At 39.6% G+C, this 24,765-nt stretch overlaps 4 protein-coding genes across 4 annotated transcripts; 2 read left to right on the forward strand and 2 right to left on the reverse strand.

Annotated features, from left to right (window-relative positions):
- Nucleotides 1–2,124: 2,124 nt before the first annotated feature.
- Nucleotides 2,125–7,871, forward strand: LOC145423418 (uncharacterized). The gene is made up of 5 exons (XM_080295844.1): nt 2,125–2,390; nt 4,729–4,947; nt 5,435–5,776; nt 6,304–6,510; nt 7,341–7,871. The coding sequence occupies exons 1-5, from the start codon at nt 2,327–2,329 to the stop codon at nt 7,763–7,765; spliced, it is 1,257 nt and encodes a 418-aa protein (XP_080151970.1). The 5' UTR covers nt 2,125–2,326; the 3' UTR covers nt 7,766–7,871.
- Nucleotides 7,872–8,771: 900 nt separating this feature from the next.
- On the forward strand, nt 8,772–16,582 carry cdcp1b (CUB domain containing protein 1b). The gene is made up of 8 exons (XM_026156000.2): nt 8,772–8,980; nt 10,049–10,393; nt 11,031–11,390; nt 12,372–12,569; nt 12,876–13,235; nt 13,827–14,180; nt 14,268–14,349; nt 15,281–16,582. The coding sequence occupies exons 1-8, from the start codon at nt 8,776–8,778 to the stop codon at nt 15,765–15,767; spliced, it is 2,391 nt and encodes a 796-aa protein (XP_026011785.2). The 5' UTR covers nt 8,772–8,775; the 3' UTR covers nt 15,768–16,582.
- A 381-nt stretch (nt 16,583–16,963) lies between these two features.
- LOC113015021 (tetranectin-like) lies at nt 16,964–19,349 on the reverse strand. The gene is made up of 3 exons (XM_026156912.2): nt 19,159–19,349; nt 18,950–19,048; nt 16,964–18,017 (listed from the first exon to the last, which is right to left on the reverse strand). The coding sequence occupies exons 1-3, from the start codon at nt 19,307–19,309 to the stop codon at nt 17,611–17,613; spliced, it is 657 nt and encodes a 218-aa protein (XP_026012697.2). The 5' UTR covers nt 19,310–19,349; the 3' UTR covers nt 16,964–17,610.
- Nucleotides 19,350–20,688: 1,339 nt separating this feature from the next.
- Nucleotides 20,689–24,531, reverse strand: exosc7 (exosome component 7). The gene is made up of 8 exons (XM_026156911.2): nt 24,243–24,531; nt 23,991–24,092; nt 23,523–23,617; nt 22,340–22,505; nt 21,705–21,775; nt 21,487–21,610; nt 21,251–21,406; nt 20,689–20,862 (listed from the first exon to the last, which is right to left on the reverse strand). The coding sequence occupies exons 1-8, from the start codon at nt 24,297–24,299 to the stop codon at nt 20,758–20,760; spliced, it is 876 nt and encodes a 291-aa protein (XP_026012696.1). The 5' UTR covers nt 24,300–24,531; the 3' UTR covers nt 20,689–20,757.
- Nucleotides 24,532–24,765: the final 234 nt, after the last annotated feature.

Genomic DNA, 24,765 nt, shown 5'->3' on the forward strand with positions numbered 1-24,765 from the left:
CAGCACTCACATTGTGAGGACGCTGGTTTAAACACCTGACTCCTACGTGTTTATACGGCAAAAACTATAAGCTACAAGATAAAAACAGCCATTCATACTAACAATGTGTGAATACTGGATAATGGATGTTGAATATGGAGTGAAGGAGGACATGCAAAGAGTTGGTGTTATTGTAGGATGTGAGGGTAGGCAAAATTCCCATCAGTCTTATTGATAATTATAATTATAATTATTATTATTTAACACTCACAGGAACTCCTTTTACTTTAAACCTGCTGGTTAAAAAAATCTCCACTTTTACTCAGATAAGATTTTGATAGAATAGAATAGAATAGAATAGAATAGAATAGAATAAACCTTTATTATCCCACAGATGAGAAGATTTCGGTGTTACACAGCTTTTATAGCAAGGGGAACACAAGATATAGAAGGAAGACACAAAGTGGACCTATATACATAAGCAACTGAAGTTCGTATATACAGGTAACAATGTACAGAAATATGTATAAAATATAAAAAACATGTATAAAATGTGCAGTGAACAAACAAGCTGGTGATGGTAAGATGACCCTTTAAGGATGTTAAAGGAAAGCTGAGAGTTTCAGCACTTCTTAATGGATTTCCTTTTTAATCAAAAACTGAAAATAAGAAAAGAAATAAATAAGAATGTTTTTATATGAGTAATCTAAATATTTAGAAACTGGAAAAAATACAAATATCTTCAGAAACAACTTCAGAGCTCAACTTTTAAGTGAATCCAAAAGAATAAAGTACTACAGTACATGCCTGAGTCTTATATTTTGGCAGCCTAAATGTGCATTTTTAAATATTGAGGAGGAGCAGTGAAGCCTTTTCTGGGATCATCTGTCTTGTGATACTGCCCTCATGTGGAAGCCTTAGGACCTTCCTCTCATAAGTCGGTCACTAAAACCAGACACGCCCAAAGAGCCAGAAATACCTGCACCAGGTAAACACCGACTGGTTGTAACTGAACAATAGAGATCTGTTTGTTTGTTTTTTAAGTGGCTCTTTACACTTATTAACCTTTAATATTTGGTCCTTAATCCTCCTCTTTTATTTTAAAGTCTTTAATCTTTCCAATTGACAATGACAGCTTGTTATTATATTGTAAGTGTATTACAGCAGGTCATTTAAAGTTGCTTGCGTGTCTCCATTAGCTTCCACGCAGAGAGGATAAAGAACAGAAACTCATGCAGCTCGTGTTTTGGATCTACGGTTACAGTTGGAGCAGGGGAGGGATGGAGGGAGGGGGCGTCTGACAGCTGCTGATTCCTCACTGAGGTCCTCTTGTGAAGCTGTCTGCTTCCATCACAACGCCCACTCTCCTAGCTGTCAGACTGGTTCACCAAAAAACTTGCATGTCGTTTGTATGTTGGTTGCGCGCGCGCGTGTGTACTGTTTTTTTTAAAAACTTTGTGTAATCCAGTGTGTTGTCATGATGTAGAGGTTTGGGTTCATATACGTCAAAAATGCCTGAAGGTTTAATTCAGGCATTTTGACTCAAATAGCAGTACCTGGATGTGTGTTTGTGAGCTGTCTAGCCCTCAGGTATGTTTCTGTGCAGGAATGTCTGCGTCACGAGGCGTGTGGAGGCAGGAGGCAGTCTCTGCAACTGCGGGAGTGCTGTGCAGAAGCTGTCTTACGCACAGTTAATCACGTTTCCATCTCCATTTTACAAAATGGAAATTCCAGCTGACCAGGAACAACCTGATTTATGCCTGTTTTGCTTCTCACTAATATTCCTTCTGAAGCTTTAATATTTCTAATCATTCAGACTACTTCTGTCTATCAGTATATTTATCAGCTATGATGCAACGAGGTTTGCTTGTGCTCTGGGCTCTGCTTCCACACCCTTCGTCTGCCACATTTTGGGGGGTTACACAGCACGATGCCAACAATCTTTGGCATGTTTGGCTGCTTATAAATAGGGCGCTCATTGTCCCACACAGTGCAAGGGAAGTCAGAAGAGGACCCGCGTCTTAATCTAAGAGTCCGGACTGCGTGCGCTATCGCTGCAGTGTTCCTGCTTAAAGGCACAGCGGCAGGGCCTGCTCTTCCTGTCAAGTTTGGACAGGTACTCTACCTGCGGTCCACGCCCTCTTCTGTGCCGCTGCGCGCAAGTGTTCGTGAGCAGGAAGTGGCTGTCAGCGACGCTGCTGCTGTTGTTGTAACGTTTGGAAATGCAGCTGTAAGCTGTATCTGAAAGAGAGGCGGCGATTTTAGATTATCTTTTTAACTTACAAAAACAATCATTTAAAATTATTTTGCTTTTATTTTATTTATTTTAATTATTTTTTTTGAGGACATGCGGCTCTGCAGGACCTGCGCTCTCCTGGCGCTTCTGTTTCTGGCAGTCTTGGATTCATCAGGTGAGGGGAAAAAACGACCTCATTCAGTATTTTGTGTTGTTTGTTGAATCTACGTGCATCTTCAAAACAAAACACGAAACGTCCTCGTGTCAAAAGCGTGGCTTCTTTTCGCGTTCTTGCGCCAAATGGGTCAAAAACACAGCTGAGAGGAGCGCGCGCTGAGCTGCTGTAAAGATGCACTCAAGCGAAGCTGTGCTTAAAGCTCCGTGTCAATAAATGATAGGATAATAACGAGCATTAAAGGCAGCTCAGACATGACTGAGGCTGGAGCGCGTTTCCACTCATAGCTCCCACTTCCAGACCTCCATTTTCAAAAAGGTTTATGAGGCATTTATGGAGCTTCCTGGAGGCATGAATTCATCACGACTTCATTAATGATTGACCAACAATCTGTTGCTCGTTTTTTTGTTTTTAAATAATCGTTTTATGCTAGATGTAAACTTCCCGGTTTTGTGGGTTGAAATCATCATCAGCAAGTTTAACTTTAAAAAAGGGTTTTTATCATATTTATAAAATGACTTCTAAATAACTTTGGACGGTGTGACGTTCTCAACACACCCACTGTTTACGGTTGCAAGAAGCCCTTTGTGGACTAGTTGTTACAGGTTCAGGTTAAAGAAGGACTTTATTTTGCTTTAGCTTGAGAGAGAGGAAGAGGTAACATTATGCTCACTGCTTTGAGAGTGAGGATTAATTAAATATATTTATTTTGTCGCTTGTTTTGGTTTTAAATCCTAGATTGTATGTTTAGTATTAGGTTTCTTGATATTTTTAGCAGATATGGTCCAGGCAGGGATTATTATGTGATTGCACATGTGAGGGTTTCACCTCATTCAGAGTAGGAGGGTATGTGAGTAAATGTGGAATTTCTTGAATTCCATTCATAGAACTGATGTGAAATAAGGATAAATCAGGAAGTAGGTCAATCCGCATTTCGCAGAGTTTGGTGAAAGTAAATAACAGGCAGAAAATAAAGAAGTTAAGAGAAGAGTTCTGATATTTGCAGAGGATGGGAAGCAGGGCAGTAAGTTTGTAACTGTAGGAATAAGTGTGCTTTGTAATATATGAGGGTGTGTGAACTTCCCTGATTATTTGCATACGTTACAAAATATTCACATGGAGTGTGTTACTTGTACACCTTCCTATTCATACTCTTATCTAATCAACCAGCTAGTCATGTAGCTGCACCTCAGTGTAGGTCATGAGCTGCAGTTAACTTTAAACATCAGAATGGGGAAAACATTTATAATGAGAGAGTATTGTTGGTGCCTAACGAGCTGGTTTGAGTCCATCTGGGCTCACTGATCTCCAGGGGCTTTCAGCACCACAGTCTCCAGATTTTACTCTTTACATGGCTGATGGTAAGGTCACTATTTGGCATCAGCAGCGTGAATCCAGTGACCCAGCCTGCCTTTAGTCACCAGTCCGGGCTGGTGATGTGGGGATGGTGTTTTTGATGCACTTTGATCATTTATGGTATTTTTGCCAACTGTGTTCATACCAGAATGGCTGCTGGTTACAATATTCCAGTAGCTGCTTGCATCATGTTAACACACCAAGTCACCAACAAAAAGTAGCTTCTGAGCACGATCATGAAAGCAGTCATGATGAAGTGGCATCCTCAGTCACCAGATCTAATTCCAGCAGAGTAGAGTAACCTCTGGGATAGACTAGCATGAACGTGCAGGCAAAGAATGTGCCAAAATTATGCAATGTTGACGTCAGGAACTGTAGAAATGGCACAGAAGTTTGTGGAAACAGGATGATTAAATAGAAAAGACCACCAAAAACAACACCTGTAACCACATCTGGTTTAAAAGCCTTGCTACTGTGGAGAAAAACTGCTTCTCCCAGAGTTAGAAAAACATTCTCAGGAGAAAACAACGGGAGAGTCACCTCATTATGCTTTTTAAAACTGGTTCACCCTCTCTTTACTCACTAGGTGACTCACGTTTATCGAAATTCAGTTAATTTGCGCTTGTCTGCTACTTCAGTGCATGGGAATAGGTGTGCCTGGAGCTGCTGTGTTTGCTCAGGCATGAACAGAAAAATCAGCTGGACTGTTTAAGGATGTGTTTGTTTCTTTTATATATCATTAAGACCACAAGTATTTGGTCATAGATATAAAAAATAAACTAATCTGAATCTGACTGTGGCTTTTTAGGTAAAAATACATCTTCTGGTGGACATGAATGTGTACATTTTATGGGATCTTATCTTTCAGGGTGAACCAAAGTGACTAAAGTCTGATATAATTATCCCTGTAGAGCTATGCATTTGTTGATCTTCTCTTAAGATTAGTTTACAGCATATTCACATTATTGGATCTGATTTCCAGAATCCCAGCAGGAGGTCGTTCGACCAGACAAAGGCTTGAATGTGACAGTGTCCACCGAGCAGCCAAAATGTTTTGTGTGTATCGTCAGCAAGGTGAACAGCACACCGCTTCCCTGCCACTCCTCTCTCTCTCTGGTACCTGAAGTTGAGACCACACTGGAGTTTTCCTGCCCCCAGCCTGTCGAGCAGTCTTACACTGTGACGATTGCTCACTCCATCGGTGAGTTTACTCACGTTCAGCTTCGATCAGACCTCGTTTAAAGTGTTTTATCCCTTTGAAGGCAAATGTAGAGTAAGTATTCATTTGGTCTAATCATAGCTTCAAGGATAGATAATTCGTTGATGTAAAAAACCACTGTGCAGGAGCCTCTACTTTCACAGCTTTTTCCTACCCTGACATTTTATTGCATTGAGACTTTCCATTATTATTTTTTATTTTTTAATTTGCTTCTAATTAATCCTCAGAAAACAATTTCTTTTTCCCCAGTCAAGTCAATTGGTGGTTATTTCTATTGTGATAGAAGCTCAAAGCTCGAATGCAAATCCACTTAGATATAGCAGTGGCATCTACGGTTTTTCATTTACTAATTTTTCTAAAGACATTTTCAGTGTTATGCAGATTAAGCATAATTAAGGTGTGAGTACCTTTTTTTTTTTTTTTTTTTAACCCATCTGTGCATCTTTTCTTGTCTTCGACTGAAATCCAGAATGCACTGAAAATGCCTGCAGCCCACCAACTCTGCAAACTCAACCATCCATCCTGACTAACTTTGCCAGAATCTTCACCTGGAATCTGAATGCAGCTCAGGACACAGTCGTGCGCCTGAGCATCATCGAAGGAGGGCTGACGGACACATCACAGCCATGCTCAGATGGACATCAGTTCTCTGTGTCCACATCCATAGCCAGCAGCAAGGCCCAAACTCAGTACTGTCGAGGCGGTTCTGTGAACAGTTTGTATCTGATCAATCCAGCTGTCGTGTCTCTGCAAGTGAAACCAAAGGCTCAGGTGGTCAGTGAGCTGTTTCAGACCTCTGTCACACAACTGAGTAAGAACTGTTTGCTAAATATAGACTCTCTTTTAATTAGAAGCTCCATAGGATTAATGCTGGGTTTAACTGGAGCTGCACCACCTGTTAAGTAACCCAATTATAGCTTAAAACTTTTAAAATGAGTCACCAAAAATCGGTCAGATTTAAAAAAATGATTTAACTGTGTGCATTTGCTCTAAATATTTCCTATTTCCTATTTGCATTCAGTCTTTCATAGAAATAGGTTTCTTGCTACTTGCAGATGATTTGTGTGAACAAAGAAGATAAAGCCTGTAATTTGCCATTTGTGGGTCTGAAGATATTAGATTATAGTGGGGTTTAATGGTGCTGGTAGACAGAGCCAAGCTGGCCAGTGGTGGCAGCACACTTCATAGTTTTTCCATCCATCACTAAAGGCAAAAGTGAGTAATTGAATTAAAGCTTTAATGGTGGACTCTATTACAAGGACCCTGTGAAGGGATTGGCTAAGAGCTGGTGCAACTCAACCCTGGCCTCTGTCTCACTCTGTGTTTCACTCTGTTTAGAAACTGAGGTCATAAGCGTTGATTCCAGCACGACCATGGTCCTCAGCAGGGACCCGAAGGAATCAGTGTGTGAAGTGTGCACCGCTGAAGGCCCCACTCTCACCTGCAGCACGGAAAAGACGCTGAACAATGTTGAGAAACTGTCAGTGGTGTTCAGCTGCCCGAAACCACAAGACGGGTTCAATGTGAAGATAAAAAAGACAATAGGTGAGAGCTGCTGGAGCTGTGACAAATAAATTAATATACTAATAAAGGTTAAAAAATCAAGCCAATCAGTTGCTTTCCAAAAGGTTTTGCATGGTGGATCAACATTTGTTCTCTTAATAATTCTATCGATGTTGACAACATCTCCAACACCACTGGCTGAAATCCAGCCCCGAGCCATGACAGAGCCTCCACCGTGTTTTACAGATGGCTGTAGATGCTCACTGTTGTACCTCCCTCATGACCTCCTCCGTACATATTGATAGCAATTTAAACTAAAATTTTCAAATCTGGATTCATCACTCCGTAAGACCTACAATGATTGTCAATCAAGTGCTTGTGTAATTTGTTATACCTCAGCCTTTTATCCCTGTATCACTGCTTTAAGAATGGCTTCTTAATAGCTACTCTTCCACTGAGGCCATTTCTGAACAGTAGACGGATCAACCGGAGAGCCAGATCTCTCAAATCTTGTTTTAGGTCTTTGCTGGACATGAACTTCAGATACTATTCATCCACTGTAGTTTTTTGTTTGTTTGTTTGATTGGGGTTTTTTTTTAGACCTTCCACTTCCACTTATTTTATCCCAAGTGACCCAGTTTCCTCACATTTCTTTAAAACACACTGTGCAGCATGCTGCCAAGTTTTTGACTAAAAGCACTTTAGGAATCAGCTTGTTGCAAAAATACTACTTTTGCGCATTTATCTATGATGTTTTTTCTGCATGTATTTCTACATTTACTTTGGCATTGCTCTCATTGATGGAAAACTTCACATTTCATCCTCCTCAGCCATCATGTGAAATTAAAATATTTCCTAATTTCTTCATCCAGAATGCACCAAGACTTCCTGCAAACCTTCTGCAGCAGAAATTGTTCCCGACCAACTTAATGCCTTCAAAAGATCCTTGACGTGGGACATCAGTGTCCCAGAGAGTACTGTATTAACGCTGGACTTTCCTGGTGGTGGTTTGAAGGAGATTTCTGCAGGGGTGACCTGCCCAGATGACTATCAGTACTCAGTGAGTACAATTAAACGCAGTGGCGAAATTCAAAGTAACAACTACTGCAAAGGCGGGACAGTGTCTGATCTGAATCTGCTTGGAGCAACGACTGTGACTATTGAAGTGCCCAAAGGAGAAAAACTGGAGTCGGCAGCATTTAATGTCAAAGCAACAGAGAGAGGCAAGTTTGAACACTTTCTAGAACCCGCAGAGGAAGATGTTTTATTCATTTTATATAAAGAAAAAACATCATAGCACATATTTATGGAGACATATCCTTAACAATGGCTGATAAATCCTTTAAAATGGTAATGATTCAATCATGGCCTCTTTATACAGTTGCAGCTAAGGACCTATAACTCAAATGTAGTTACTATAATCTGTATATATTTGACTTGGACAATGATTAATAGGGAAAGCAAAGCTAAGCTTTGTTTCTTGTCCCCAGCCAAATGTTAAAAAGTTATACTAAAATAAATTATATGCTATACCTGATTAAATTTTGTGTGAAAACAAATAAATAAATAATAAGTAGAATGTTAATTATGTTTTTATGAAAAATCAACTATAAATATATTTATGTCTCCCTTCTTAATTGAACCACAAATAGCATAATATTAGTTTTCTATTTTATTTCGTTAAAGGTCTGCTGAGGCTGTTGGAAATGTTTCGTTTTATAAGAATATTTGACCAGCAGTGTTTTCTTGAACTGATTTGGCTTAAAGGTGTTAATGATGTAAAGTTGTGATTAGGAGTTTTCATGCACTCCAACACACTTCTACCAATTCTGCCATGAACAGTGGTCAGATATCCAGACAGATTTGTGCCAGAAGCTTATTGATGGAAACCAAAAGCATCTGGTTTAGGTTAAAGATGAAAGGAGTAATTTAACCAAATATTAGTGGGAGTGTATGTATACATTTGATCTTATAAGTATACTTTTGACCCTGTGTGGATGAGAGAAAATCCAAAATAAATTCAAACTTGTGCACCCAATTCTTCTTTTTTAAAGTAATTAAAGATGTATGTTGTCCAATTATTCCACCCTAGAAAGGAACTGTTCCAAGAAATCATTAAAACCCCAAATTGCCAGTGCATTTATGCTCATGAGAGCATATAAACTCCAGGTCACAACTATAAACCACCCGTAAATTATTTCATGTCTGTCTAATATGAATATTTTATCAGACTAGTATAGAGCTGCATTATCTTCAGCTGGATCAGCATCTCACCATCTTGTGCACCTTTTGTTTTTAGCTAGCAGAATGATGTCTGTGGCCTCTGAAATCAAGAAAACCAAAATTATCATCACGAAGGTGAATCAAGAGCTCGACTGCAACGTGTGTCAGATGGCACCTTACAAATGCTACCCTGAAACCCTAAAGCTGTTATCTCCTTGCAACGTCTCAGTACAGTTTACCTGCCCTCGACCTCAAGATGTCTTCAGTGTGGAGGTCAACAGAGAAATTGGTATGTAGAGTTAAAATATGTGAAGTCAGGTCTTAAGGTCTAATTTGTCCAAGACCGTAAATTTGTGCAATCCATCAGTTTAGCTTTGGTTTCTTTAACATCTCCTATCTAAAAGGGCACTTTCTCATGATTGGCCAGCTTGGGGAATCCTCCGTGGGGGGTATCATCTAGTTTTCATGAGATACCTAAGGAGCATTCTGCGCCTGTAAATGACTATGTGAACAAAATACATGATGAGCTGATTAGCTTATTAGCTTTTCTGAAACATAGTGCTGGAAACATTCCTAACAGATTTAGTCCCAAAATTGATGTGTCATAGTTGATTTGCAGCGCAGTCGCTGCATATTTCTGCAGTCGTTTTAACTGAAGCTGGTCATTTTTATCTGACCTCTGGCACCGAAAAGACATTGATACTCACCGTATATTATCTGTTTTTCGATGGTTTTGTGGGAAAATCCCAGCAGATTAGCAGTTTCGAAAATACTCAGACCAGCCTATCTGACACAAAAATAATACCACATTCAAAGCCACTTAAATTACCTTTCCTCCCCATTCTGTTCAGTTTGAACTTCAGCAAGTCGTTTTGATCATCGTTTAGGTCTACTTGGCCAAATTCATTGAGTTGCTGCCATGTGATTGACTTATTAGATATTTGCATTAAAGAGCAGTTGTAGGTGTATCTAATGAAGTGGCCTAGAAATGATCATGACAGAAAGTAAATGCATGTTTAAATTTTTAAAGCGGTCATAAGCTGATTAGACATAATTTACACATGAAGAGGTGCTAAAGCTAACAGTGATTGCAGGTAAAGACAAAGCTGAAGGTTTAAAAAAAATTAATGCAAGTGGACTTTGTGCTATGACTGACATATGTCGCATTAGACGTTTAAACATTGCTGTGTGCTTATCAGAATAGAACTAGTGTACAATGGAAATGGTAAAGACTGGGAGCATGTAGTAGAATCAACTTAACCTCCAGAGCCTGAGATACCTGGAGAAAGGTTGGAGAGTGAGGGGGAAAAGCCATTGGAAACTCACCATCTCTTTTGTTTTATCTGTATCTGGACAGACGCCCCGTTCTCTGGTGACCCGGTTCAGGCCGAGTCCTCGGTGTTCCCAGAGTTCAACCGGACCTTCAATTGGGACTTGAAAACTGATTTCACTCACACATTCCAACTGGACTTCCCAGAACAGGGACTGAGACAGATTTCCAGTGAGGAGACATGCCCGGATGAGCACAAGTACTCTTTTATTATCTATTTACGCGGGCAGGCAAATATTGGTACCTTCTGCAGGGGAGGATCTGTGACCGCCATCCAGGGTCGCTACAGGGGCCGCGTGTCTCTAAAGGTGCCGGCGAATGCAAAGATGGATCCTTTTGAATTCAAACTCAGTGGCGGGCCTGAGACAAACAGTGAGTCATTTTATATCTACAAAAAAACCTCAGACAAGACAGAGAGCACAATAAATCATTGAGTAGAGAACTTATAATGATTCTGATTCTGAAACACTTTTTAGAAACATTACCATAGTTAATAGTCTCATATTGCCACTTGTAAAATATTATGTTTTCCATGAAAATCTGGGCTTTTATTTATTAAATGAATTGCTTTTATTTTTTTTTGTTTATACATTAATTCATATAGGGCAGCACAGAGTAGACAAAAAAATGCAGCATGGTCTGGGATGAATCCAAAATACTGCTGCAAGGCCTTAAGCATTCAGGTTGCCTGTTCTACCAGGTGAATCACAGGAGTGTCCAAATAACTTGCAAAGCAATGGGGATTTATAACACTGACCTGGTGTTGTATAGAGATTTGGTATAGTTCAGGTGTCAGTTGCTCGCTGTTTTACTTCACAACCATAAAGAATTATTTAATCATAAAGAATGCATAACTACAACAGCAAAAATTAATGAAAAGGTTAGAATTAATGTTTTGAGTTTTTGTGTTCTAAAATTTTATGAAATATTATGAAATCTTGATATTTTTTTTAACTTCAGTGTCCGCTGCTTTCTTTTTTTTTTTTTTTTTTTTTCTTTTTACTCTTAGTGATCGCGATAGTGGGGGTCAACCTACCACGAGGTGTATCGGACACAACACTCGTGACAGCCAACTTTCCTCGAGACTTCCCTGACAACATGCAGATGCAGTGGAGCTTCACGGTGCCCGGGATGCACAACTACACCGTGCTCTTTGATCACGTCACATCCCCCGAGTGCCTCAACAATGGAGAGGTGACGGTGGAGTATCAGGCAGGGGCCAAGACGGTAACCAAAGCTCTAAAGGATCCTCAGCCGGAGCATCAACAGGGCAACTTCAACATGGTGCTGACAAACTGTCAAACCAACACGACGCTGCCAGGTCTCACGCTGAACTACAGCGTCTCTGTGGTGAGGAGCGGCCGTCCAGGTACAGTGTTAAAACATAAACAGCTGGGACTCGTACACAGTTTTGTTTTTTTAAACATCAAGCTATTTTATGTGTCTATCACATGACTGTCATTTCCTTTAACTATGGTAGATATTGTAATGTAATTATTTATGTTTTTCGATGAGTTTATGGAATTTGTATGGGCAAAAATTCCATTTATTTAAACTTAAGTTCATTACATTATGCAAGTATCATGTTAACACCAAAATATAGATAAAATGGAGACTGTGTAACACTTTTATCAACAACCCATTACAGTGAAGTCATAGTAGAAAGGGTCCGAATCTAAACAGGCATTTTGTTTGCACACTGAATGTTTTCATTGTGAATTTGGGAACAAAATTCTTCAGCAAATCTGCAGCCTGTTCAGGTTTACACAGGTAGTGCAGTGTAGTCCTTCACGATGGTACATTCATATGTGTCATCAACAGATGACATGAGATGAGCGTAAACGAGTCTGGAGACAATGTGGCAAAATGTTACGATGCCTATGAGGATGTGAAGAGAACAAATTTTAGTGTCCATTTGATAGATGCCTCACAGCAAGGAGGTTTTGAATCCGCCGGTCAGCTGAGCACTTTCTGTGTGGTTCTCTCTGGGCACTCCAGCCTCCAAAGGCATGTGTCTTAGGTGAATTAGTGATTCTAAATTGGTGTGAATGCGAGAGTGAATGGTTGTCTCCATGTTAGCCATATAGACTGCTACCCTGTCCAAGATGTAGCCCATATCTGACCTTATGTTAGCTCTGATGAGCTCCAACTCCTGCTGTGACCACAGATAAGCCAAAGAAAAATAGATGAAGTATGGTGTCTCTGCTTTGTCATGTCCCACATTATTTTCACATCTAGATGGGGAAAAATTATTTTTTTTCATGTTTTGTTTTTATTTATTTGTATTTATTTTTATTGAATATATTACCTTTATCTTTATCTATATGTATTATTTTTATTTGCATTTTAGTTTTGTGCACCGTGGATCTAACCAAAGACCCGGGAGTGTCCCTGCAGATTGAGAATCTAAATTCTGACTCCTACTGTGAGATCAGCATCAACTCTGAGGTTAAAGAGAAGATAAATGTGACTGCGGGATCAATAGCCAAACTGTCCTTCCTCGACTGCCCAAATGAAGACATACGCCTGACTGCCAAAAAAGTTATTGGTGAGAGTTCTCATTCCTGAAATGTGTTTTCTTATACATGACAGTAGATCTATCTCTGTTTCCTGGGTATAGAAAAGATTAAATCTAAGTTAAATAGTCAATTTAAAGTCTAAAAGGATAGACTGATATTTTGAGAAAAATGTTTATTAGCTTTATTTCTGAGACTTCAAAGAAAAGCTCATCAAGAGTCCTTCTGTTGGTTTAAATAAGAACTTTTGCAACAACAACAAAAAAGTTTACTATTTAAGTTGTGCTTTATTTGGAAACTTAATATCATGGATCTCACTTCATGCTTTTGGATGACAGACTGCAAGAACACAGAGTCGTGCCCGGTGACTACACTTTCTGTGTCCACAATGGAGCCTTGCCTGCCAATGCCCCTCGACAGCTTCACCTGGCACCTCAACATCCCCGAAACCAAAACGTGGGACCTGGTGTCACCAAAAGGAAGTTTGCGGCAGTCCCTGCCCAGCCAGGAGTGTAAAGAGCCTTTTTCTCTGCACTTGGCAGAAGAAGAGGGTAGCAATTTTGTTGGAAATTTCTGCTTTGATGGCGTAATCCAAAAAATCCAAGTGCACGCCAACATCTCCATCACAGCTCCGGGACAGCAGTTAAGCAGGATGACGGGGTCTTTCCTCAATATCAGCGTCAGCGAGGAGATCACAGGTAAAATGTCAATATGTATTGTTGGGCTCCTGCCTGGGTTTTTTTTTTTTTTTTTCTTTTTTACTAAAAACCCAGGCCCAGACATATTTACTCATTAATTGTATCAGTTATATTATTTAGAAGAAATGCTGATAACTGGTCATTATGATTTTTTTCCCCCGATAATGGCTTCATTTATTTGTTGTCTGACTGTTTTAAAACATTGCATTCGTGCTTGGTAAATATAATAGAAGCCAAATTCAACATTGAAAAGGACTCAAAAGTGAGAATGACCTGAATCATGAGCTAATCTGTAAAAAGTGACTAGTTTTATCATCCAGTATGTTCTGTAGTCTTCTGTTGTTTGAGTTTGGTTAAAGAAGTCATTTTAAAGAATTACCTTAAGATGAAGGAAATTTGAATCAATAATTAGTTAATGAACAAAATAATTTATTTGAGAGACTAAACAACAACATGCTGCAGTACGCGGCTATTGTACTTTAAAATTCCACGCAGAGGCAGTGTTGCACCACAGATGGGTTTTTATTTATTTATTTTCATTTATAAAACACCCAGGATTTAGACTTGATATGAATTCCTTCCCTCTTTCAGAGACCATTATTTACACGGTCAGTCCTGACACGATGTCTCCAACACTGCTGGCGACCCCCAACTGGCCTCAGGGTATGAAATCTTACCGCACCCTAAGCTGGATCGTCACGCTGCCCAACCAGTACAAAGCACAGCTCAATTTTAACGTCACACAGCCTCAATGTAAAGAGGGACACACAGGAATCGATGTGAGGACGATAGAGAACAGAGAGCTGAAACTAAGTATTTCAGAAAATGATCCGCTGGTGGTGGAACAGTTGGTGGGTGAAAGTTTCTATCTCAACATGTCCAACTGTGAACCAGAGACTCGTCAATTTAGTGCACTGACCACAATCAATCTGCAGAGGAAGCAGAGTAAGCAGTTATCACTGTTGCACATTCACATACACAAAACATCTTAGGGGCATAAATCTAATCAGTGTTTGCTTTGTTCCTCCACAGATTTCTTACCCATCGTCCTTGGGATATCAGGAGCTATTTTGTTTTTGCTTCTAGTGCTAGCTGTTGTATGCATTGTCACAAAGTGAGTACACCTGCAGCAAAACACTGGTAGCCTAAAAAATGCCTGAGACTAGGCTGTGTTAGTTAGAAAGAAATCTCTGTCTGTGTGTCTGGTTTTTTGTTTGTTTGTTTGTTTGTTTCTTTGGCTGCAAACTCCTTCTAGACCATCAGGAGTTGAGCAGCCAAACTTAGCATACAGGTACATCTTCGGCCGCTGAAGGTTCTTATCTACATCAGATTTTACACAGTTATCATGTTGCCTAGAAACCACCTTGCAAAATGGCTAAAAGTACTACTTTTTTTTTGCAATTATGCAAAAAACACATCATAAAAGCATTATATCACTTTTACTTCATAACAGTAACATGTCATTTAAATCCACAAAAGCTGAATTATGCATGGCCATCCTGTTGCCTGGCAACCACCAAGCAATTGTCTAAAATGACCCTTTTTTTTTTTTTTTACATAAACCACATCCACTACCCCAATTTTTTTGTTCTACTTTTTCTCATTGTGATTACATTTATCAGTAACGATGTGCTTAATCTCAGAATAGATACTGAGCCATACTTAAAATTACCTAGTTTTTCATCCTTTTTTATCTACTTTATATTTTCTTTATATATTTTTTAAAGTTGTTTTTGCCCAAATAGGAACACAAACCATTTTTAATACCAACTTTTATTTTTGCAGTCATGACATATTAGTGTAAAATAAATATGAACAATGTAGCTGCTGTAAGATAAACCATTGATTTGCTGTTTCTGCTGATATATACACACAGTTAAGTCCAAAGTATATGGACACATTTTATAATTTTGCCTCTGTGCAAAACCAGTGAATTTAAGTTTAAACAAACAAACAAAAAAATTTACAGACATTTTTATGCATAGTCTCTCATAGTGGCATTATTAGACCATAAACCTTTGGTTTGTCTTCATCTTTTCAAACAGGAAAAAGAAAAATCAAAAAAGGAACAGGGGATCGTCCATATACATGCCCAAAGGGAATATCTTCCGGCCATCTGACATGCACTTCACCAAAACCAGATCTGAAAATGAATCTCACGTCTATGACTCCATAGATGAAACGATGGTCTATGGCCATCTGCTGAGTAACTCCAGCCACGGCGAGGCGTTTCCAGACCAGTATAACGGCATTCAGACAGACACCTACCGCACTTTCACAGGCCCCGCTGATGGAGCGCTGCCTGTCATTAAAGAACCAGATCCACAGCCCGGGGACAAAATGTTTATGGATCCCTCTGAGACTTTCATACCATCCCGTCCACGTACTCCCATCAACCGACAGGACAGCCTCGGCTTCCAGGACCGCAGGATGATTGACAATGAGCTATACACATTCAAGACCACAGGGGACATAAACACCATCCGACTCTCTGCTGCTGATATGGAGCCCATACCGGATGACTATTTGTAGTGTGTCAGGACCACAGCCATCCAATGAACTGCTATTACAAAATCCTCCTTACAGCACCAAGTATCTGCCAAGGGGTACTCATGCACGTGTCTGTGCTGTGACTATACTCAGGGAGTCTGAGCTTATATGTCTAAGCGGTATTTGGTAGAACTCAGTCTGCTCTAGAGATCCAAGAGTGAAAGCAGTGAGCCCTGTTTTTAAAAGTCTGGAAAATAACGTCCCTGGGATACAAAGAGTGCATGTACAAAAGCTTTTCCTTTATGCTTGTGCAACGTTTCATAACATTGTGGTCTCACTAATGGCTCAGACATAAGGAACACATCTGGCTCGACCCATCGCAGCTCTAGACAAATGCAGTTAGTAGAGAAAAGCAAAAAGTGTACTTACTGCAGTGTTGAGGCAGCCATGAACCTCAGTGTGAAAGCACACGATTGGCTCATGTAGTTCCAACATGAGCTGTTGATTGGTTCTTTTTTTTTTTTTAGCTGCTTTATGTAATTGTCCCAAAGCTTTTTATTAAGGATCCTTGATCCCAGAGATATGGCTCACAATCTTTTCATCTTACTCCCAGACAGAAAAAGCAGCAACTACTATTTCTTGAATGTTTGTTTGTTTTTGTTTTTTTTTTTAAACTTGTTTAAAGTATGGAAAATGGAAAATTATCCGTTATTGTTGTTTGTAAATGTTTTTTATCTTGTTGACTAGTATTTTTTTTATTTTATTTTTTTAAGATTTGCCTTTTCTTAGCCTGTACATACCAGAATTGTTTTGTTTTTGTTTTGACTTGCAATAAATTGTCAGTGTATGATGGGGAAGCGGTGTAGCCTTACGTGACCTTACGGCCATCATTACCTCATCTGAAGTGATGTTTCATTTTCCCTCTTGTGCTTAAACATGGGCTTCTTTGCATGCTGGACACTAAAAAAAGCTGTTTCAGCGCAGGAACTCCAACTATAAAAACAGTGTGAGGAGAAGGAGGGTGTGGAAGAACCGCTGAAGATTCGCAGCTACTGTTTACCAAGGAGCATAGCGGAAATAACAAATGCAGAGGCCAGGTTTATGTGACATTTCTAAACTGCAGACGATTTTTAAATAAAGTCTGCACGTCTTCTGACTTGCAAGTTTTGTAGAATTAATCTTCAAATTTTTTTTGTGGAAAGCAAATTTCTGAAAAACAGGAAAAAGCAAAACAGGGATAGACATTGTAGTTTATTGATGGTAATTTTACAGGTCGCAGGCTACAAGACTAGCAAACTGGAACGAGTGAAGACTGAGTTATTATAAAAATAAAAAAGTTATATCAGTCATAATTATGGCTTTTTTAAAGTCCTATTTAAAAAGAAGTTTAAAACAGTGGTTCTCAGCCAGTGAGTCACAGAACTGCTGTTGATCGGTGTGAGGACAACAGAGAGTTACACGCAGTTTTTAATTTGTGGATGGTGCCAGCACCCAAACACTATTTTTAATCACATGAACATTGTTATTTCAACTTATGTTTTTCTAAAATGATATGCAGTTTTCTTTGCCATTTCTTTGTACAGCCACACAATCTCTCGCTTACTCCAAACTGGACTGTGGTCTTCTTCTTGTTTTTATTCCAAACACCAGGAACGCTGCAAAATTACATACCAGCAGCATCACATTTGTCTAAAATAACATCTTCTTATGCAACTGATTGTGACTTCTACATCAGACTTTGGTTCTGATGCAAAGCCAGTTGGGAACCACTGGCTTGAACCCCTTTTAGGATAGCAAAAAAAGCAGCATTGCAGTGAGAGTAAACACACACACACAAAGCAGCTATAACCAAGCAAACGCAGAGTCACTGGTGAGATAAATGTGGTCAAACGATGTTGAACTGGCACACGGATGGCTTCTCATCGCGGCAGTTCTCGTCAAACCACTTCCCCTGGGAGGCTGCAGAGAGCACAGCGCAGTTCTGGGACATGCTCCCGTCTGGCTGGGGGGACCTAAAGTTGGACGTGTCCCAGTTTTTGTAGGTGATGCTGCTGCTGGTCTGGTCGATCCAGGTGCCCTCAGTTACCATATCGTTGATGCCCAGCCACGCCTGCTCATCTGGGCCGATGCTTTGGCGGACGTAGTCTCTGAGCTCATCGTTCTCATCCTTGGATGTAGGTGTGCCAAGGACACCGCCCAGGGCGTTGCAGTCTTCGCTGGCGGTGTGATAACGTTTCCTCACAGGGTCACTCAAGAAACACTTGCCATTGATCTTTTTGCCTTTTAAACAGACTGCAGAGGGGAGAAAAAAAGGAACTGATGGTTAAATAAGAACAGTAAAATGCTTTTTTTTTTTTTTTTAATGTTTCTTGTTTTTGTGAGGACTTTTTTTGATAATGATATGCAGGAAAAATTTAGCTTTGTTATCATGGCGAACACAACTTTAAAAAAAGAATGTATGTGTTTGTTTTCCAGAAACAATATGATTTTCTGTTCAGAACAGTGGGGCAAACGTGTTTTCCAGATTAAAATATGGCATTTTAAAGACTCCACATGTATCTAATCTGCACTTATGTTTAACTGAAGCATGCTTCAGGATATTGGATCCAACTTAAATACATATTTTGTTCTCTCAACTGTAATCCATATCAGACAGAAGTGAGACTAAGAAGTGCATCTGTCTCCACTCTGCTGGTGTGATATTAAAGGCATATTCACCTTCAATCACCAGTGACTAGGATCAGCCCAAGCACAGTTTATGAAGGAGGACACGTCAACAAGTGTTATATAGATAAACGGGCTAAAATGGATAAAATAAGTTGATGTTGCATGAATAACTGTGAGAAATTGTGTTGAATAATCTAAATGGGTAGAGTGAGTGAAAGTGTGTACTGGAAATTCTTACTCTGACTTGACTGAAAACATATAAGATGCATGCACACTAAAAAAATCAAACAATGATTAAAAACAAGAATTCTGATATTTTGTGTCTTATTAATAATATGTGACAGCTAGTTTATAGTGCATGCATATTTTTTTAATAAAATATCAAATGTCTTAAGGTAGATTTAACAACTGGCCCCAAAGCAAGGTAAGCAAGGACTGTTATACACTGTTAACTTGCATACACTCGTACACTTAAGGGTTTTATCACATGACGGTGCAGGTAGTGCCTTCTCTTGATGACTGTTTTAACTATGAACTGTTTTAAACACCAGGTTTACCTCTTTGCAGAGCCTGCTGCTCCTTCAGTAGGTTGAGCTCCTGGACGATGTCATCGATCTGTTTCTGTAATTGCACAATAGCAGCATCCTTTGTTGTATCTGATTGCAGACATCCAAGAAATATTTTTAGAAAAGGTTAATTGTGCAAACTCAGTGATCAAACAGCTTTAGAGTGTTTTAAGTAAGAGGAGACTCTTAAGACTCTCTACCTTTTTTCATGGGCTTCTTCTTTGTTGGAATCTGCTGAAGCGAGGAGCTTACGAGCAGCAGCACTCCTAGGAGCAAACACACTCCTTTGAACTCCATGGTTAGACCTGTCGAATGAGGCTGAATCAACGTGGACGCTTGCAATTTATCCATCTCCCTCCCTCTCTCTTTCTATTTGTCCCTCTCACACACTCCCTCTCATCCCCCAGAAGATGGAAAAATTATGTAGTCTGAAAGTGCTGTTTGTAGGAATAACAGTCCAACCTCAGAAGCCTTTAAGGATGGCGTGTGTGCGTTTCTTTTGGCTCCAGACTCTTCCCGTGGAGGTTGAGGGCTAACCAGAGCCAGGCCTGGAAAGCAGGTGTAGACCTGCAGACTGAGGCCAGACAGTGTGAAGCAGCTATTACATAAGCCCTCTGCAGCTTTCATGAAGGTGTATAAAAAAGACAAACAAAGAGCGACTCTTCTGTTGCATAAGACCCTGCATAACTCAGCTGTAGTTTTACTGGCTCAAATTATTATAGTTTCATCCACAGCATATGGCTAAAATTTGACCTGTAAGTTTTATTACTGCAGATGTTTTTGACAGCAGTGAAGGTGCATTATGATCCTTTAGTAGATGAGATGCAGGATATTTTCTTTTTTTTAGTTTCAGACTTCGCACTGAAAGATTTAGGCAATGGCTCAAACTTTGCCCAAATGTCAGACGGATCCAAAGCAAGAGCTTGTTTTGGATCAGTCTGTTGCCTGCCTGTGCACACACCCTCACCCTGTCTGAGGACAAAGTGGAAATCATCCAGAGTCACATCTGGTCCTTCTGTAAGATTCCACTACACTTATTCCTCAGCTGACACGTGGCAAACACAAAAGGATGCAGAAAGACTGGACAGTTCCAGTGCAGGTCTGCTGAGAGAGGGCAGTGCAGATTTCAAGAATGGAAAGTTTTGCATTTGTGGGGAGTTAAAAAACAACAACCCATTCACTGATGCGGAGCAAACTTTAAAGATAAATGAACACAAACACTAAGTATTGTTCAAGGTTCATATTAGGCCATTTTTCCAACCATTTGCATCATAATAAGTATTTTAAATAATCTGCACTTCATCTTCTTCCTGACTTTGTAACAGCTTGAAATCAGACTAGAACTAAAACAGACAAACAATTAGCCCATAGAAAATATTTTGATAATCAATTAATTATTTTAAGCAAAATGCCAAAAATTCAGTCTTTATTGACAGCAACTTGAATATATTTGGTTTTGGGCAAAAGAATACTGGTGGCCGCAAGTGCTTCCCCTGAGCCTCCTACTATATGCACGTATGGTACAAATGTGAAATAATAATAATAATAATAATAATAATAATAATAATAATAATAATAATCCTTCACTAGCTTCAGCTTTCAACCAGACATATCTTCTACAAAGCTTCATCTGTTGTGATTCAGATGCCACATAAAACAATTCCTCTATCAATCTGTGTGCAAACAAAACAACAACAAAAACGTATCTGAAAAAACAAATATAAGCAGAGTACAAATAAACACTTTATTAGAAAATTATGTATACATGTAAACACAAACTTGGAAACAGGAGCGGATTTTTAGCCCAAAAAACCAACTTTCTGTCTCTTTTTTCCGAGACTCTCTTCCTGTTCCAGCAGCTTCATGAGAGGAGCGTGGAGGGCTTTCCCAACTCTTTTGCCCGCCTGCAGAAAACAAGCAAAGAAAGAAAGAAAGAAAGAAAGGAAATAAACAATCCACCTATTTTTCTGCCACTTATCCAGGTTTGGGCACGGGGCAGCAGTGTAAGCAAAGATGACACTTGGCTCTGCCTAGAAATTCTGTCTATAAAAGTAGTGAACTCCTTTAGTTAGGTGGGTGAGCAGGTGCCCATTGACTTATGGTTGAAATGCAGCAGCCCAGGTTCAAGTTCAACCTGCAGCTCCAACTCCACGTGAGAATATAAAGGATTCCTTTTAACTGAAGGTCAAATGTTGCTGCTTTAAAATGTAAATAAGGTTAAAAGCACAATTTGTTAATTCTTCAGCTGTGCTGAGAGGAGGCCAGATGGCTGAGGAGCGAAGCTGGGCTCACCTCTGTCATTTCAAAGATGCTCTCTGGGTCCAGACTGCCTCCGCCCACCTTCCTCATACAGGTGATGGTGCCCTTGTGCGTGACGGAGATTATGAGGCTTGCCACAGAGCAGGCCTTCTCCTGCAGTGTTGCATCCACCACATGTCTGTGTCCCACCTGCAGAAACACAGTGAGCCGCATGTAGCACTATGGTGTGGTGACAGTCATCACCTCTGAGCATCAGCAAGTGAGCTCACCTTGCACAAAGTCACTATACAGGGAACGTTTTCTACGTTGAGTCTCATACAGTCGTAGGGGTCGTCAGACAGCTCAATTTCTTTTCCTCCTTCTTCATCGGATGATATGTGAACTTTGGGAATTCTGTCGGTGGAGTAATCAAGACTTTTAGTAAGATTTCATTTGTGCAATATTAAATAAACTGTAAGATGCCAAAAAATCTCAAACGGAGACTCACTTTGTGTTGAAGAGAGCCGCCTTGATAGCTACTGATATGGCATCGTACAAGTTTCCATCACACTGCAGGAGCTGTGGAAGCATAAAAACATGAGATTTGACCCAAGTTGTTTGGATTTATTTGGAAATGTTCAAGCAAATCTTAACACCTCTACACTGCTAACAACTCTTACTATACAAACAGGAAGAAAAACGTAAATGCAGGAAAACAGCCTTGTCATTTTGAGGATAAAAGCAGAAGCACAGCCCATAAGAATCACATGTAGGGTTGTGATGGAATAATTGTAATTATTTATTAGTTTTTTGTGCTAAAATATGTCAGAAAATTGTGAAAATGACTGGTGTAGTAAGTTCTCAGTCAAATTATTGTCCAAAAATAACTTGTTCTGTCTAAAAACAATAAATTTATTATTGCAGAAAACAACTGTGGAGCAGCAGAGGAGAGGATTTTGGCTGGATCACTAGTCAAAATTCAATGACGCTCAAATGGAGGGCAAAAAAAATTGCAGTCATGGAGAAAGGGAGCTGCAGTGTACAGTGCACGTTTTCTTTATTTTTGCACACTAGAAAAAATAAATATTAAAAAAGAAAAAAAATTTTAGGAAGCAAAAGGCAGCGTTGGACACTACGACTCACCAGCACATCCACATAGAGCACCCAGCAGTGTTCTCCAGCACATATGCAGAGGCTCTTCAGATCGATGCTGCGTTTGTTGTTGAAGACTTTGTAGAGGGTGTTACTCAGCTTCGTGCCCAGCTCCTCACCCCCTCTGCCCTCAAACTCGGGGGTCGCATTGGCCGAACTGAAGAAGAAACAACCCAGCTATGTCGTACAGCAGGAGCTTATCCCAGAGTAAAGCTTGCTAATCTTGCTACCTCTCTTCACACAAACACGTTATGTATGGTCATATGATAATACTTTCTTTAGTGGACTATGGTGGAAATCCAGGGAACAGATAATGCAACACTACCTCCTGGTGGCAGCACATCCATTAAAACACTCACTTAACTTCAAGTGATTTTTTTTACTTTCAATGTCTTTAAAATCTTTAATTGCTGATGCAAAAATTTTGATTTGAATTCAAGATTTTTCACCTAAACACTGTAAAAAATGACGCGTACCCACGTTTAAACCAACGGGGTGTAACAACTCTTCCGAGCCACAGCCTGGCTTACCTTTCAACTCCCCACAAAACAAAAAACAAAACAAAAAAACAGTTGTTTTTTTTAAACCACATTCATGAATAGAGAAAAAATACACTTAATTATTCTGGGGTATTTTTTTTTGTTTTTATTCTGGGGTATTTCTAGTTCTTTTTATATAACAGCAGCTGTTGCACTTTTACCTATTCTCACGCTGCCAAATAAATCTTACAGCAAATAATGAGAATAATGAGAATAATGAGAATAATAACTGTAATAATAATAATTAATCAAATCAGAAGTAATCAAAATCAGTACATGTTTTAGCACCAACTCTGCTGCTACACTATACAGTTTGTGCCCGTCAATAATACGTAAAAATAAAAATAAAATAATTCTGTGATTAACACAGAAAGCAAATTTCGATAATCACTGTGAAGATTGTAGAAAATGCCGTGGGACCTTTTCCCCCCTCTGTTAAATCCATAGTGGCACCTCTGGGCTCAAACACACACTTGATTACAGCTCTCACCAGACACATGTGCTTTAACGTGGAATTACCAGCTTCAAGTGGAATAGTGAAATCATATTGTGGATGTTTGTATCCCTATTTTGGCCACAGTTTCAGAATTGTTATACCCCTCATAAACAGAAATATCATTTAGCAGCATACATACCAATCAACAAAGAACTCCAAATAGCCCTCGGCTGGCACCGTTGGCCTTGGTTTTCCAATCTCTGCCTTAACACCCACAAGAACCGCTGTGTGCCCCTGAAAGAGAGACAAACCATGGGGTGATATAAAAAGGTTGGTCTGACAGTGGAACCTGGAAATGAGCTTCAACAGCACTCTGACTTCTGAAAAGTGTACTCATGCCTTCACTTCATCTCAGCTTTACTACTAACAGTTTTCATTCATCTGCCAAGTCATTCAGGTTTTGCTTTGCTGACTGTAGCTGGACTAAAACCCTGTGGGAAGCCTCTTAAGTGACAAGTGAGATCACATATCAGCCATTGTGGCTTCCTTACACTGGCTCCAAGTCAAATTTAGATGTGATTTTAAGAATTCGTTTTTGCGTAAATCGTTTAATGATCATTAAATTTCAGTCTTTCAGCTGTTCACACATGCTGCCTGATTTAATTACCAGCGTGACTTTGGCGGATCCGTCTGTGTTGGAAACCACATCGGTCTCTATTTCCATGTGTCTGTAGTCCTCGCAGCCTCGTCCATCCACCCTTAAGTCATCCTGAAGACCAGGAAGAAACATGTCAACAGAGACAGTGCTAATGCAGCTAGCTTCCTATCGCTAAAGCTCATAAATACATTTAAAATGATTTTAACAGAATAAACAAAAGTCTGGTGCTGTATTTTTTTAACATGTTTGTTAACAACTTACTCGTATGCCGTGTAGTATGTACACTTTTTCAGCCTCACTAACTTGCACTGTTGCCATTTTTCAGAAACACTTTCAGCATGTGTGTGTATGTCTGTCGCTTTACCCCTGCGTCATCAGAAGACGACAATGGGGGAAAAATCCGAAGGGCATGCTGGTTGTTTGAGTTTTCTAATAATCTTTACAGGTAAACGCCCCACCCAACAAACACAAGACAGTGACCTCCTAAAAACAAAGATATTCCACTGATGTTGACACGAAAAGCAACTTAAAGTTTGAACAACCCTTTACAACAATTTTTCTGCACGTGCTTTAACTTATGCCACGTATTTTTGGTAATTTTTTTCTTGTGATTTTTTTCCACGAAATCTGTGAATTTTGTACCCTATGTATTTTACTTGTAAATTTGTTGTTTTATATTATTAAGTTTCTATTTCCTATTTTATTAAAGAAATTTGGTATTTTTTTAATAAATAGATGAGTGTTTTCTCAACAGCTGCCCATTTTTGCGTGTAAATTTACTTTT

This window comes from Astatotilapia calliptera, chromosome 22 (genome assembly GCF_964374335.1).
Source record: "Astatotilapia calliptera chromosome 22, fAstCal68.1, whole genome shotgun sequence".
In the NCBI taxonomy this organism is placed as follows: Eukaryota; Metazoa; Chordata; class Actinopteri; order Cichliformes; family Cichlidae; genus Astatotilapia; species Astatotilapia calliptera.